Consider the following 16,875-nt stretch of genomic DNA (forward strand, 5'->3'; position numbering starts at 1 on the left):
ATGACATGGAGAATATGAGTTTGGCTCCCCACAAACTGAGCGGCCCCTCAGGGATGACATAGGTAGAGCTGGCTGAAAGCCTGCGGACATTACATTAAACAGGCAAGGGGGGCAGGACCACAGCTGGACTCGGGTTCACGAAACCCTGGAGGCAGCTGGGGATGCACACAGTTGTTCTTGCAACGGTGACAATGCAGCTTCCCAACGCCAGGACCCAGCCCTTAGAGAAAAAGCACCCACCCTGCCATTAGGAATAGCAAGACTTGTACTAAAGGCAGTCGGAGAAGAAGGTCTGAAATACCTGAACTAAAAAAACCACCAAGTAGCTCATAAGTCTCCTGAGCATTTCATTTTTATTGGGACCATTTTTTCTTGTTAGACCATCAGAAGGGGAAATATTTGCATTGCATAAGTAAGAACACAGATCGGATCGGCAGCCACAATGAAAAACTTCATCCTTCACCCAGCTGTCAACAGGAAAGGCCCGCAGCCAAATCTTAGCATAGAAAAGCCCCAGCCACGAGGTGAAGTTTTGTAGACCATTCATTGTGCGACTGTGCACATCTTAGGCCTACCTATTCCTACTGATTTGATGTTAGCCACGCCAACTACCTTTATGATCGTTTGGACAAAGGACTGTCCCCACAAGCTACAGCCAAGCCCCAAACAGAATGGAGCACAAACCTGCATTTCTACACTAACACCGAAAACTGCTCCACAACCCTACACGCTGCCTTCAGTCACATCTATTCTGATCCATTGCTTACCTAGGTAAACCAAACAACCTGCAAAACCCTTGCCTGCTGCATATCAAACAGCACAACTAGCACAAAGCCTCAACCTCCTTCCACACAATCAGGGCCAATGCAAGACCAAGTGCACAGTGCAGCTTGAAGTGTGCGGCTGCTTGCTCCCAATGGGCAGCTTCTGTGCACCTTCACACCTTCGCACGGCACAAGCTCATTGTACTTGTACTGAAGGCAGTCAGAGAAGAAGGTCTGAAACACCTGAACTAAAAAAAACCCAAGTAGCTCATAAGGCTGCTGAGCATTTTATTTTTATTGGGACCATTTTTTCTTTTGAGACAAGGGACAGCTGAACTTCAACAGATTATACCGAAGCACCACAACTTCACTGGGCCTTTTTTTTCAGTTCCTCAAATAAATCAGGACTGATGTCCTACAGTGCATTAACCATTGTAAACTGAAGACTAGGAACCATGTGTTGCACACTCGTTTACCACTGGTCCATCAGAAGGGGAAATATTTGCATTGCACAAGTAAGAACACAGATTGGATCGGCAGACTGAATGAAAAGGTTCATCCTTCAGCCAGCTCGCAACAGGAAAGGCCCGCGGCCAAATCTTCTCAGCGTAGAAAAGCACCAGCCACGAGGTGAAGTTTCTTAGACCGTTTATTATTTGACTGTGCACATCTTAGGCCCGCTTGCTCCTACCGGTTTCACGCTGACCACGCCAACTCCCTTTAGGATCCTTTGGACACAGGATGAGTCCTTCATCCTCATGGGTCATGGAGCTGGAGATTAAATGCTTTCAAACACCCACGGAGCCTTAACTACCAGACTCAAACAAACTGCACCACAAACAGCCTGAAATTGGCCCCGCAACCTACAGCCTAAGCAAGCTACAGCCAAGCCACAAACAGAACTGAGCACAAACCTGCATTTCTACACCGACACCGAGAACCGCTCAACAACCCAACCAAGGAAAACCTACACACTGCCTTCAACCGCATCTGTTCTGATCCACTGCTTAACTAGCCAAGCTAGACAACCTGCAAAACCCTTCACTGCTGCATATCAATATGCACAACTAGCACAAAGCCTCAACCTCCCTACACACAATCGGGGCCAACCCAAGACCGAGTGCACAGTGCAGCTTGAAGCGTGCGGCTGCTTGCTCCTAATGGGTGTTTGAAAATGTAGACATGCACACCACTCTCCATCTGTATTTACCTAAGCATACATTAAAAATTTTGCTCCATCCCTCCTGCGCACCGCAAGCCACACTTCTTGTTCCCGAGCTTTCTTTTCCTGCTTCCGTTCCTTCTTCTCCAGCTGCCCTGCAGGGACCTGCAAGAGTACACACAACAGAACTGGAGTTGACTGGCAATGAATCCCACATCCCAGGAAATATAGAGTAAAAAGTATCTCCCAGTGTCCATTGTACTCTCGAGCTTGGTGTCCTTTAAAAACAAGGAGGATGTGATATACGTCTGGTTTACTAAAAGAGGACGAGTACGGCCCTAGCAGTTACCCGTGTATGGCAACAGCAGGACCTAACCCACGAATCCTGTGTGCGCGGCTGCCCCAGTGCTCCCACCTTCCACGAGGCGCTAATCACAAGGTTGACAACTTGGGGATGCAACTTGCAGAGAGCACAGACACCGTGTCCAAACTCCCTTACCTTTCCCTCCTGCTGGGTGGGCAGGGGTTTCTTTCTTCCTCAGTTGGTTGTCTGCCGTCTTGTCTGCTTCTTCTTCTGGGGGCGTAGAAACAGACAGACACTGGATTTAAGTCAGCACATCAGCAGACCAGACTACAGCCCACAATTTCTCTCCCTATCTTATTCTTACCCAAAACCACAGTCACTTGGTCTGCGGCAAGCAGTGAGGGCAGAAGTCTGCGGGCTCAGCTGTTGACATCCAAGCAAGCCAGAAGCAGAGTGTGATGGGCTGGGACTCTGGACAGAACTGCTAGGGCGGCACCATGAACGGTGACCACAAACACCAAAAACCCTGCTGACAGGTTGGTGCTCCCTGCACACAGCTGGCGGCTGGGGCGTGAAGCCCAGAGACAACCTGCAAAGTCCCGAATGCCAGCTGACAGGTGCCGCACACGGTCTCCATCAGGGGTGTGGAATCAGAAAAAATAAATGCCTTAAACTTTGATCATTTGAGTTATAAGATGACATAACCGCTTTGTGGAGAATTGCTGGCTCTGTACAGTAGAACAGATAAGGGAAAGTGTTTGTTCTTTGTAACTCCTCTGAAACTGGTTCGCTCACCGCGGCCTTGAAGATAGCAAAAAGTATGTACAACTCTGATTTCCAGGTGCAAGAAGGAGGTTTGTGAACTAACTTCGCCTCCCCCATAAGTTCCCATCCTGATTACAGCAAGGGAGTAATGAAGTAATGTTTATAGCCGCTTTTCATGCTAATTTCACTATATGATCAAGTGAGTTGTAAGCAACTGTTAAAAAGTATATAAGCCTCCTGATTTTGCTTTTGTGGGGTAGCCTCTTCCAAGTGCTTAGAAAATCCATGTCACTTTGGGGTCCCCCCTACAGCTGTAGTTTCTTTTGAATAAAAGCTTCTGCTGACCTGACCCAAAAGGATGCTGTGTGTGTTTCCATGACAATTCCTGGTGCCGTGTCTTGGATCCAGAACACGTGCTGAGGAAGGAGGACCGCGGACTGCCCCCTAAAATTGCTGAGAAAATTCAAACAGTAATTATTAGCTGAGAAACTAAAGATTTGACTGAAGTCCTTGCTGCAGTGAACCATTTTCATAACAAATTGGAACAGTCCAAAAACAACGCGGAGTTTAAGTTAATGGCCTTACAGATTTCTCAGTTGCAAGGTCCAGGTAGAGGAAAGAGATGAAGACGAGGAAGAGGAGGCCCGGGTAGATTCAGGGAAAAAGATAGATCCTCCGGCCCACAAAACCCAGGCTATGAGAACCAATGTCATTATTGCAAGCAAGAAGGACATTGGAAATCAAAATGCCCCAACCGCTCCGGCCAAGGACCCAGCCCCCAGCCCCCACCTCCTCTTCCTGTCAATTTTCCCAGTGTTGGATAGGACAGCCTGAGGGACAGTGACATCATCGCTCCTTTGCTTGCTACTGACCAATCTGGTCCATTTGTTAAATGCCTTATTTCTGATAAACCTGTCTCCATCTCTATTAGCCCTTTGTCTGAAAATCATGCCTTTTTTCTTAGCCCCTGTGCACCTGTCAACCTTCTTGGAAAGGATTTGCTGTGTAAACTGGGATGGTTGATTTATTGTAGCCCAGATGGTGTTTACCTTGAGGTACCGGCACATAGGGAAACCGAACTTGTGGCTTTGCTAACCCAGGAGTACTCTGATCCTGACACTTCCTACTTGCAAGAGGAACTGTTGGCACGAGTACCTCCACAGCTGTGGTCCACCCATGCGAATGAAGTGGGACACATGCTGAGTGCTGAACCAGTGCGTATCACCCTGAACCCTGCCAAGCCACTTCCTCGTGTCCCGCAATACCCCATCTCAAAGGAAGCTGAAGAAGGGATCAAGCCTGTCATTTCCTCACTCCTTGAGCAAGGGATTATTGTCCCAATATGCTCCCCTTGTAACACACCTATCCTACCTGGCAAAAGAACCTGGTAAAGATACTTATCTCTTTGTGCAAGACCTTTGAGCTGTAAATGCTGCTGTTTTACCCGCTTTCCCCATGGTCCCTAACCCTGCCACTATTCTTTCCTGTATCCCTTCAGATGCTACGTATTTCACAGTAGTAGACCTTTGTTCTGCTTTTTTTTCTATCACCATTTATAAGGAAAGCCAGTATCTGTTTGCATTTACATATCAAAAATTCCAATATACCTGGACAAGACTCCCTCAGGGATATACAGAGTCCCCCACCCTGTTTTCCCAGATCCTGAAAAAAGATTTATATCCTATCATGTTCAAAGGGGGGTTCACCCTTCTTCAGTATATTGATGATCTGTTGTTAGCCTCACCCATTTTAGAAGCCTGTAAGCAAGATACTTTGACACTCCTCACAGCTTTAGCTCAAAAAGGCCACAAGGCCTCAAAATCTAAATTGCAGCTCTGTAAGTCTAAGGTACATTATTTAAGGCATGATATCTCAGCAGGAGAACGACACCTTTCCCCTAATAGAGTTGAAGCTATCCTCAACATTCCCAAACCTATGACAGGAAAACAGATGAGGGGATTCTTAGGTGCAATGAGTTATTGTAGACAGTGGATCCTGGGTTATGCTGCTTTTGCAAAACCCTTGCAAGCATTTACTCATGATGCCACCCCGGAACCCCTCCCTTAGACTCCTGAAGCCGAACAAGCGTTTGTTGCCCTTAAGCAAGACCTCACTGTTGCTCAGAGGCCTCCAGGCACAAGGGAATCGGGACCCCAGCCTGCGCTTCGCAGCACCGTGCCCTGGCCCCCCGGCTCATGGGGAGACCTGGGTCTGGGGGGCAGCAGCAACCTCGGGCTGCCCTCGGGGAGCTGGACAACCGCGTCTACAGAGCGCGGATATATGGGGACCCAGGGAAGGCTGCCTGCCCACATATCATCCCCCGGGGCCCGGTGTAAAGCAAGGTCCAGCTGCAGAGCTGCCTCCAGGCCCCAAAAGGCAAAGGGCCATGAGCCGGACAGCCACCAGACAATACCTGGACCAGCACTCCAGGGCTGCTGGCCTTGTACAGGGGTCACCGCGCTGCGCCCAGGACGCTGCTCATCGCCGCAACGAGCTTGTGCCGTGCGAAGGCGCACAGGAGCTGCACAAGGCCAGCGGCCCCTGCTGTGGGATGCCCTCCTCTGCCCTGCGCTGGGGGCAGAGCCTTGCTCCGGGTGTGGGGGCCTCTGAGCACAGGGGTGCTCCCTGCCCCAGGACTGCACACGAGCTCCTCTGCCCTCCTGGCAGGGCCCTGCCTGGTGCTGGCTCACGACCCGCTGGATGCGGGCTGGAGGCAGACCTGGCTGCAGCCCCCTCCTCCCGCCCCGTCCGAGCCAGGAGCCTGCTCTCCTGGGCATGAAAAATGAAAAAGAAATACATTTTTTTTTTGAAAATTATATAATGGCACGGAGAATGTGTTTGGCTCCCCACAAACTGAGCGGCCCCTCAGGGATGACATAGGTAGAGCTGGCTGAAAGCCTGCGGACATTACATTAAACAGGCAAGGGGGGCAGGACCAGAGCTGGACTCGGGCTCACGAAACCCTGGAGGCAGCTGGGGATGCACACAGTTGTTCTTGCAACGGTGACAATGCAGCTTCCCAATGCCAGGACCACAACTTCACTATACTTTATTTTTCAGTTCCACAAGTAAATCAAGACTGATTTCCTACAGTGCATTAACCATTGTCAACTGAAGACTAGAAACCATGTGTCCACGTTCTTTCTCCACTGGTCCATCAGAAGGGGAAATCTTTGCATTGCATAAGTAGGAACACAGATCGAATTGGCAGCCACAATGAAAAAGTTCATCCTTCAGCCAGCTCTCAACAGGAAAGGCCCGCGGCCAAATTTCAGCATAGAAAAGCCCTAGCCACGAGGTGAAGTTTTGTAGACCATTCATTGTGTGACTGTGCACATCTTAGGCCTACCTGTTCCTACTGATTTGATGTTAGCCACGCCAACTACCTTTATGATCGTTTGGACAAAGGACTGTCCCCACAAGCTACAGCTTAAGCAAGCTACAGCCAAGCCACAAACAGAATGGAGCACAAACCTGCATTTCTACACTAACCCCGAAAACTGCCCAATAACCCTACACACTGCCTTCAGTCACATCTATTCTGATCTATTGCTTAACCAGGCAAACCAAACAACCTGCAAAACCCTTGCCTGCTGCATATCAAACTGCACAACTAGCACAAAGCCTCAACCTCCTTCCACGCAATCGGGGCCAACGCAAGAACAAGTGCACGGTGCAACTTGAAGTGTGCGGCTGCTTGCTCCCAATGCGCGTTTCAAAGTGTAGAGAAGCATGACGTGGTGTGGTGGTATTCATCCCATGACTGGGCAGTGAGCATTAGGGGCTATAGACTCTAGAGGCGGGATAGAGAAGGAAGGATGGGAGGCGGTGTGGCGCTCTATGTCAGAGAGCAATACACATCTTCTGCCAGCAAAATGGGGTCGGAGGAGGGGCAAGCTGAAGTGCTCTGGGTCAAGATACAAGGGTGTCGTGAGGGAGGGATTTAATGGTGGGGGTCTACTACAGACCCCCCAACCAAGGGGAGGAGCTGGACAGGGAATTCTCGGGCCACCTTGCAGAGGCACTTAAGGAAAGGGATGTAATTATCGTGGGTGATCTAAATTACCTCGACATCTGCTGGGAGAAGCAGTCTGCCAGGTTGGACCGATCCAGGAGGTTCCTAGCTGAGATACAGGACCTCCACTTAACCCAGGAGGTGCACAGTCCATCAGAGGAAATGCCCTGTTGGACCTGGTCCTGGCCACAGGCGATGATCTGGTAAGGGGGCTTCAGGTCCTTGACCACCTGGAGCGATCATCGCTTGCTGGAATTCATCACCCAGCTCAGGGTGTCAAGGGCCTGCAGCAAGGCAGTAGCCCTAGACTTCAAGAGGGCCAACTTCAACGAGTTGAGGAGATGGGTGGGAGAGGCGCTGGGGTTCTCATGGGCAGGGGAACTCAGTGCCCAAGATGAGTGGTCGTTCCTTAAGGAGACGATACTCAGGGCCCAAGGGGTGACAATCCCAACAAGAAGCAAGGGGGGCAAGTGCCCGAAAGTCTCCCTGCCTCACCAAGGATGTCCGGGAATGCCTGGTTGCCAAAAAGGCGGTGTACACCTGGTTGAAGCAGGGGGCTATCTCCAAAGAAGAGTATACCTCCTCTGCTCGGGCCTGTAGGGGGGCTGTTAGGAAAGCTAAGGCGGACATAGAGCTAGGACTAGCGTCCAAGATCAAAGATAATAAAAAGTCCTTTTTCAAATATATAGGGAGGATGAAGAAGGCACCGGGAAACATGGGGCCCCTGCAAGATGCGCTGGGCAATCTGGTGGTTACGCCAGAGGAGAAGGCAGACCTCTTTAACAAATTCTTCACCTCCGTTTTCTTGTGCAGGGACCGGGACTCCCCCACCGTGTTTCAAGACGGATTCGAGGGGAATGCCTCAAGACCTAAGGTTGAGGAGGACCAGGTTAGAGTGCTTCTGGAGGGGCTGGACGTGTTCAAGTCAGCAGGTTCAGACGCTCTCCACCCCAGGGTGTTGAGGGAGCTAACAGGGGTTATTGCAGGGCCCTTGGCACGGCTTTACAAGTACTTGTGGTGCTCGGCCAGGTGCCAGATCATTGGAAGATAGTCAATGTGGTCCCCATCTTTAAGAAAGGGAGGAGGGAGGACCCAGGCAACTATAGGCCCTTCAGTCTTACCTCAATCCTGGGGAAACTCTTTTAGAAGATCATCAAGGAGCACATCTGTGACGGGTTGGCATCGGGGATGATGCTGAAGGGCAACCAGCATGGTTTCATTAAGGGCAGGTCATGCCAGACCAACCTGTTTAAGAGTTTTAAAGAGTTGGGAGCCCAGGAAGGGTGGCTGTGCCTTAAGGAAATGATCCTTCGGACATAGAGGGAGATGATCCCGATGTGAGAAAAAACAGGGAAGGGGCTAAGAGGCTTCCTTGGCTGACCAGAGAAATCCAGAGGAGTCTACGGGCTAAAAGTGGGGCATATAAAAAGTGGAAATGAGGAAAGATGACTAAAGAGGAGTATACCTCCTCTGCTTGCGCTTGTAGGGAGGCAGTTAGACATGCCAAAGCTACCATGGAGCTGAGGATGGCATCCCAAGTTAAGCATAACAAAACATTGTTCTTTAGATATAGAGAGGGAGTAAAAGGATAGGGAGTAAAAGGAAGGCCCAGGGTGGAATAGGACCTCTACTCAGTGGGCAGAAGCAATTGGTGACGGACAGGGGGGACAAGGCTGAACTCCTCAACGAGTTCTTTGCCTCAGTTCCTGAGCGAGGGGCAAGACAAGGCTCTCACTGGGATTGTAGAGAGGCAGCAGCAGGGCACCAGACTACCAAGCATAGACCCTGAGATGGTGAAGAGACACTTGGAGGAACTGGATGCGTTTAAGTCAGCAGGCCTGGATGAGCTCCATCCGAGGGTACTGAAGGCACTGGCCGACATCATTGCACAGCCACTGGCGGGAATATTTGAACACTCGTGGCGCACGGGCCAGGTCCCGGAGGACTGGAAAAGGGCCAATGTGGTCCCCATTTTCAAGAAGGGGAGGAAGGAGGACCCGGGCAACTATAGGCCAGTCAGTCTCACCTCCATCCTTGGCAAAGTCTTTAAAAAAATTATCAAGGCTCACATTTGTGAGAGCCTGGCATGACAAATTATGCTGATGGGAAACCAGCATGGGTTTGTAGCAGGTAGATAATGCCTGACTAATCTAGTGTCTTTTTATGACCAGGTTACAAAACGCCTGGACGCAGGAGTAGGGGTTGACGTCATTTACTTAGACTTCAGGAAGGCCTTCGATACGGTATCCCACCCCATACTGGTGAACAAGTTAAGAGGCTGTGACTTGGATGACCACACAGTCCGATGGGTGGCAAATTGGCTAGAGGGTCGCACCCAGAGAGTCGTAGTGGATGGGTCTGTATCGACCTGGAAGGGTGTGGGCAGAGGGGTCCCGCAGGGCTCGGTCCTAGGACAGATACTCTTCAATGTCTTCATCAGTGACTTGGACGAGGGAGTGAAGAGTACTCTGTCCAAGCTTGCGGATGACACAAAACTGTGGGGAGAAGTGGACACGCCGGAGGGCAGGGAACAACTACAAGCAGACCTGGACAGGTTGGACAAATGGGCAGAAAACAACAGAATGCAATTCAACAAGGAGAAATGCAAAGTGCTGCACCTAGGGAGGAAAAATGTCCAGCATAGCTACTGCCTAGGGAATGACCTGCTGGGTGGCATGGAAGCGGAAAGGGATCTTGGAGTCCTAGTGGACTCCAAGATGAACATGAGTCGGCAGTGTGACAAAGTCATCAGAAAAGCTAATGGCACTTTATCGTGCATCAGCAGATGCATGACGAACAGATCCAAGGAAGTGATACTTCCCCTCTATCGGGCGTTGGTCAGACCGCAGTTGGAATACTGTGTGCAATTTTGGGCACCGCACTTTAAGAGGAATGAGGGGGACCAGAAGGGTTTGGGGAGACCTTGTTTCCCCTAGCGCCCCCCAGGATAACAAGGAATAACGGCCACAAGTTGTTGGAGAGTAGGTTTAGATTAGACATCCGTAGGAACTACTTCACAGTCAGGGTGGCTAGGATCTGGAACCAACTTCCAAGGGAAGTGGTGCTGGCTCCTACCTTGGGGGTCTTTCAGAAGCGGCTTGATGCCTACCTGGCTGGGGTCATTTGAGCCTAGTTTCCCTCCTGCCCAGGCAGGGGGTCGGACTGGAAGATCTACAAGGTCCCTTCCGACCCACTTCTATGATTCTATGAAGCACTCAACAGTCCCCATCTGTACTTCTGTAAGCAGACGTTAAACATTCCCCTTCCTCCTGCCCACCCCAACCCACACTTGTTGTTCCCGAGCTTACTTCTCCTGCTTCTGTTCCTTCTTCTCCACCTGCCCTTCAGGGACCTGCACGAGTACACAAAACAGAACTGGAGTTGGCAGGCAACGAATCCCACAACCCAGGAAAAATAGAGTAAAAAGTATCTCCCAGTGCCCATCGTACTCTTGAGCTTTGTGTCCTCTAAAAACAAGGGGGATGTGACATACCTCCAGTTTACTAAAAGAGGATGAGTACTGCCCTAGCACTTATCCGCGTATCACAACAGCAGGACCTAAGACACAACTCCTGTGTGTGCGCCTGCCCCAGGGCTCCCACCTTCCACAAGGCGCTAATTAAAAGGTCAACAACTTGGGGATGCAACTTGCAGAGGACAGACACCCTGTCCAAACTCCCTTACCTTTCCGTTCTGCTGGGTGGGCGGGGGTTTCTTCCCTCCTTAGTGGTTAATGCCTGCCCATCTCCAGGCTTGTCTGCTTCTGCTTCTGGGGGTTTAAAAAACAGACAGACACTGGATTTAAGTCAGCACGTCAGAGGACGAGACTACAGGCCCCAACTTCTCTCCCTCTTTTACTCTCACCTGGACCCACAGTCACTCTGTCCTCGGAAAGCGGGGAGGGCAGACAGCTCTGGGCTCAACTGCTGCTGACATCCTGGCCAGTCAGAAGCCGAGTGCAACAGACCAGGACTCTGGACAGAACTGCTAGGCGGCACCATGACCGGTGACCACAAACACCAAAAACCCTGCTTACAGGACAGTGCTCCCCGCACACAGCTGTCAGCTGGGGCATGAAGCCCGGAGACAACCTGCAAAGCCCTGAATGCCAGCTGACAAGTGCCCCAGGAGGTCTCGATCAGGGCTCAAAGCTGCCCCGTTGACAGAAGGGCCAGACAAGGCAGAAGGGCCACGACTTAGGTCTCCCACCACAGAAGCCACCGAGCCCAAAGGGCTAAAGGAGGCCTTCTCCACCGAGGTTAGAGGGGGTGGGGGTGCAGCCCTGTTTACAGGGTGCCAGGAGCAGCAGAACAGAGGAGCAGAGACCTGGACCTGAGTTACAGGAAGGTCACTAAGGCCGGTCTTCTGCGGGGAGAGACGTGGAGCGAGTCAGCCCCGGCGGAGGCACCGCCCGGCTCGGCCGCCCGATCCCCGGCCCGGCGCCCCGCGCTCCAGCCGCCACCCCCGCACCCAGCACACGCACCGCGCCGCTAGACCCGTCTCCACGCACCGCGCGGCGGGCGCACCACGAAGGACACTGTCGCTCCCGCCCGCTCGCGGACGTTTGCTGTTGCACCGCGCGGAGCCCAGGCCCGCGGGCAGGGCGCTCCGGGGCGCGGCGGCCCGAGCCCGGCGCCAGGCGAGGCGAGTCGTGCCTGTCCCGCTGCAGGCGCAGCCCGCCGAGCTCCGCTCCGCTCGTCTCCGCTGCGGCCGCCCTGGGTGGGCCTGCGTCCCTGGGCCAGGGCCCATGCCCCCTGCCCCGGCCGGGCCGCTGCCTCCGACCCGCCCAGTGCCCGCAGCGCAGAGGGGCCGCCGCTGCCTCTGCCCCGCGCCCCAGCCCCGCCGCGCCGCGCCCCGCATACAGCCGCCTCCGCAGCCTCCCGCCCGCGCCCGCAAGCCCCGCTGCGACCTGGTCGCTGCCGCCGCACAAAGCGCCCCTCTGCGCACAGCTGGACGGGGCCGCCGGAGGCCGTGCCCGCAGCGCGGGGCGTGCGGAGGACAGACGCGGCCTGGCAGCCGGGCGGGCCCCGCGCACAGCGCCTCGTGTCCGGCCCTCGCCCGCCTCCCCGCGCCGCCGCCGCCGCTTGTTGTGGGAGCGCAGGGACGTACCGGAGCCCTTGTCCTGTCCCGGCAGCGCACAGGGGCTCTGACCGGAGAGGTCGCGGCTTCGCATCACTGCCCCGGACGGGAAGCGGGTTTCCCCTCGCCGCGCTCACACCGCCGACGCGGCTCCCCGCCCCTCTCGGCCCCCCCGCCCCTCGCTGAGATCGCTGCTGCATCGAGTGTCAAACCAGCTGCCCTGTTAGTAGCAGCATCTCTGGTCAGGCCGTGCCAGGGGCCCTGGCCCGGCAGCAGCTCCTCTTCACACATCTTCAATAAAGCTGCAGACACTGCACCTGGTGCGCTGTCTGAAAGGAAAAGGCTACAGGGATTCTGCCCCCTTCGTCCTCCCCTGAGTCCATCAACTTGAAAGAAGATATTGGTGATGTTGGCGTAACATGACAGAATGGAGCTCTCTTTTGGGTAGACAAGTTGCTTATTTGAAGGCAAGGTCATTGTCTTGCCTGCTTGGAGCAGTCAGTGAAGCCTGCCGTGGGCTTGGCGTGCAAAACAGAAATCCCTTTTGGGCAGACAAGGGCCTTGCTCAGCACCTTGCTCAGCAAGGTGACACGGTGGTGTGACCCTGCCCCTGGATCCTGGCCAGAATATTAAGAACTGACAAGTGATTTGGGGTGCCTAACCGGAGGCTTTGAAAGAGCCCAGGTTTTCAGCAAGTGTGGAAACCCCTGCAGCTGTATGAAAATCACAGCTTTGCCAGGGGCTTTGTGACGGACACTCAAAACCACAGGGCAGTGCTGAAACCTCTGCCCCTCCCCACACAGTGAAGATTAAGGCATGAACTTCTCTATCTGAGTAAAAGTGACAGCCAGGATAGCATAGGGAGGAGAGCAGCATTTTAACCACGGCTCCTCCGTGCTGGAATAAATGCTGAAACAGCAAGAGCACCGATCCCTTCCCCACCGACTGGCCCTGCACTTGCGGGCACGAGGACGAGAAGCATCTTCTATTTGGGCTTGGGTTAAGATGCTCAGCAGCCAGGCGGCTGAGTCAGCCCACAGGAACACTAGATTTGTATCTTATACACTACGTTAATCAGAAGCCCCTACTTAGTCAAGTGAGGTGTCTTGTTTTTTCAATGCTTACAAGATATTCATGGCCTTCCTGCTGCCAAGTTGCCTGAGAAATGTGCTGGCTGTCATGGACTTAACATTTCCCTAATATTTAAAGTAATACGATTGAAGAATCAATATAGTTCTAAAAATAAAAATGAATGAGAAAATGGGTTTGGCTCCCCCAAACTGAGCAGCCCCTCAGGGATGACATAGGTAAGGCTGGCTGAAAGGCTGCGGACATTATATTAAACAGGCAAGAGGGGCAGGACCACAGCTGGGCTTAAGGGACTCGCAAAAACCTGGAGGCAGGTGGGATCCACACAGTCGTTCTCCTTCTTGCAACAATGACAATGCAGCTTCCCACTGCTGGGACCCAGCTCCCACCCTGCCATTAGAAATAGCAAGACTTGTACTAAAGGCATTCAGAGAAGAAGGTCTGAAACACCTGGACTGAAAAAAAAAACACCAAGTACCTCACAAGTCTCCTGTGCAAGGGTGAGAGTTGAACACCTACATCACTATCGCCATGGACAGAGACAGAGGGACAGACGTAGTAACAGGATCACTGGGTTAATGAGGGTGTGTAACACACACACACACACACACACACACACACACACACAATCTGCATGTCGGTATACGCACACGTATACATCTGTGCACAATGTAAGGTTTCCGGAGTACGCACGCACTGAATAACACCGTCCCTTCAGCTCCCCGCTCTCAGCTTCACACTATTTACACCGAGGGTCCCAAACTCCCCCTAGAACTGAAGCGATGTCCGGCGCTGCTTCCGGAACCGCAACACGTGTGCATTTCTTTCTCGTTAAAGAAGGGAAATCTGGTGCCTGGCGAGGCGCTCGCTGGAGAGGTTTCAGCGCCGGCCAAGAAGCAAAGGCCCGTCTTGCACCGCCTGCACCACCGCCCACCACGTCGAGGAGCCAGGGAGGCTGCCCAGGCGGCAGGCGGAGAGGAAAGGGGCCCCGGGACAGACAAGCAGCTTCGCGCTGCAGCACCCGCCGCAGAGGAGAGCCCCACGGGCCCCGCGCACGGCGGTACCTACCCAGTCTCCCGCACGACCCGCCGTGGTCGCCACAGCACGTGTCGCAGCGCTCCGGGTCCGTCCGCCGGTCCGGCCGAACAGCGCGACGTGGTTCCTCGCCGCCCGTGCGCACAACCCGCGGAGCTGCGGAGTCGGACAGCGAGGCCCAGCTCCTGGTCCCGCCTCCCTCGGCACAGGCCAATCAGAGCGAAGAAGGGCGGAGCGGCCGTCACCCGGCCAAGGGGCCGTTCCACCCAATCGCCTCCCGGCTCCTGTTGGCCAACGGGAACACGAGTCTTGGATCCCGGCGCTGGCGCTCTCCCCGGCCCGGAGTCGATGTCGCGCATCGTGTGTCCGCCCGAGCAGCGCCACCCCGCCTGCCCCGGCCGCGGGCACCGCCCCAGTGACCCCGAGCGAGCGACGCCTTCGTTCTTGTCACCCTGCCTTGATCTCCCGCCTGCCTGAGCTGCAGGCGCGGGGCGCGGAGCCGCGTTCTCTCTCCCTGCCCTCATCTCTCGGCTGGAAACCCTGGCTTGCCTCGTAGGGCAGTAGCACGGGGCAGCGGTTTCTCTTCTCTGCGTTTAAAAAGCGGCTGCTCCGCGCAGGCTGACGCGCAGGGAGGGCGGCACGGAGCCGGCTTCGTTCCGGGCCCTTCCCTCCGGGCTCCACGCCCCGCTCCAGCCCCAGGCGGGCAGCGCGGAGCCGGCTCGGGTGCCCGCCCGGGTCTCCCCGCCGCAATGCCCGGCGCGGCCACACGAGGGCGGCTCTGAGCAGGGCTTGGGCTCCTACTTCACGGGCTGCAGCAATGCGCCGACGCGGCCACAGGAGGGCAGCACCGAGCAGCGGGGTCGTCTCCCCTCCGCAGCGGTAAGAGCGAAGCACCGGAGGGCAGCACTGAGCCGGGTGTCCTTCATACCGCGGGTGCTGGCCTGGAGGAGCCGCTGCCTGGCGGGGCCGGGTGCTCGTCCCTGCCCGGAGCGAGGTGCTGTCGCCCCGGAGTGCGGGCAGTGCCGGCGGGAGAGCAGGTTAGGGCAGGGCAGGGAGCTCCCCCCACTGAGCCCAGCGAGCCCTGCCTGTGCCCGGGGCAAGCACCCCCGGAGCCGGTGGGTCTGCAGTGCAGCAGGTCCCGGGGGTCCCCCTCCCCGAGAGGGAGATCCCGGCTCCCGCCACGAGTCCCGGGCTCTCGGGGGCAGGCCCAGGGCGGGGGCAAGGCTCTTTGGGGCGGAGGGGCCATGCCCAGGAGAGCAGGCTCCTGCCTCGGACAGGGCTGGAGGAGGGGGCTGCAGGCGGATCTGTCTCCAACCCGCGCCCGGGGGGTCGTGATCCAGCACCGGGCAGGGCCCTGCCAGGAGGGCAGAGCAGCTCGTGTGCAGTCCTGTGGGCAGGGAGCACCAGTCACCCGGGCTCAGAGGCCCCCCCAGCCGGAGCAAGGCTCTGCCCCAGCGCAGGGCAGAGGAGGACGTCCCACAGAGCGGGCCGCTCTCCTGCCCCTTGAAGAGCTCCTGTGCGCCATCGCATGGCAGAAGCTCATTGTGGCGGTGAGCGGTGTCCTGGGCACAGCACAGTGAACCCTCTCTGAGGCCAGTAGCCCTGGGATGCTGATCTGGTGAAGCTGACCTGGAATGCTGGTCCGGGGATTGCCCAGTGGCCACCTGGCTTGTGGCCGTTTGTATTTTGGGGCCCCAGAGGCAGCTCTGCAGCTGGACCTTGCTTTAGATGAGGCCCCAAGGGAGAGCATTTGGGCAGGTGGCCTTCCCGGGGTCCACACGTATCTGCGCTCAGCAGGACATGACTGTCCAGCTCCCCGAGGGCAGCCCGAGGCTGCTGCTGCCCCCCAGCCCCAGGTCTCCCTGAGAGCCAGGGAGCCAGGGCATGGTCCTGCGGACCACAGGCTGGGGGTCTGGATTCCCTTGTGGATAGAGGCCTCCAAGCCTGCCTACTTTGCACCCCCTTAGCTGGGGACGCACAGGAGCTGGGACCCCGCAGTGGTCCCTGCAGAGCAGCCAGAGAAGACCATTTCCCGCAGCCCGGGGGGACGTGCAGCGTAGCTCCGCTTTTTCCAGGCTGCTCCTGTGCCCGAAAACAAAGGCAGACCTCCTGGACTGCATCCCAACGTCTCTGAACTTGAGCACGAGCGGCTGGAACAGGTCCTCTCTGGCATGGCAAATATGATGGCCCTTGGCCCGCAGTGTCTGGGCAAGCGCCGCTGGGGAAAGCAAGAGTGAAAGCCGGGCCCAGAGGACGCTGGCCCTGTGCAGAGCCAAACCCATGGGCCTTGCCTGATAGCACAGGGCCTTGGCCATGAGGCAGGCAGAGGCCGCAGCCTTCCCAGGGCTCCCCTTGTAGTGGGGCCAGTGCATGTCCACAGGGAAAGGGTCAAGGGGCCCAGAAGTGAGTCTCTGTCAGTCAAGTCCTGGGGTGCACAGTGCAGGGGTTCTTCCTGTGGGTGCTGAGGGCCTGGGTTCAGGTCCCAGCCTGCTCCCCTTTTGAGGGCAGGTGCCTTCCTCCTTCAATGGAGGGGCCTGGGGGTTGCGTGTCAAGGGGACCAGGCCCAGAACATCTTTCAGCCTTCCCCAGTAGTTTGGAGGTAAGGGTGCTACCCTAAGTGGCAAAGGTGGTGGGTTCAAACCCCATTGTGGCTGGAGAGCTT

General features: G+C 55.4%; 1 protein-coding gene across 1 annotated transcript; it reads right to left on the reverse strand.

The window, feature by feature from the left end:
* Positions 1-334: 334 nt before the first annotated feature.
* LOC106738024 (uncharacterized) lies at positions 335-14,572 on the reverse strand. The gene is made up of 7 exons (XM_059717567.1): positions 14,510-14,572; positions 14,247-14,412; positions 10,695-10,779; positions 10,319-10,362; positions 3,341-3,448; positions 2,426-2,500; positions 335-2,091 (listed from the first exon to the last, which is right to left on the reverse strand). Exons 1-7 carry the CDS (start codon positions 14,570-14,572, stop codon positions 1,922-1,924), a joined length of 711 nt encoding a protein of 236 aa, XP_059573550.1. The 3' UTR covers positions 335-1,921.
* Between the last annotated feature and the right edge of the window lie 2,303 nt (positions 14,573-16,875).

This window comes from Alligator mississippiensis, chromosome 14, assembly GCF_030867095.1.
Source record: "Alligator mississippiensis isolate rAllMis1 chromosome 14, rAllMis1, whole genome shotgun sequence".
NCBI lineage: Eukaryota > Metazoa > Chordata > Crocodylia > Alligatoridae > Alligator > Alligator mississippiensis.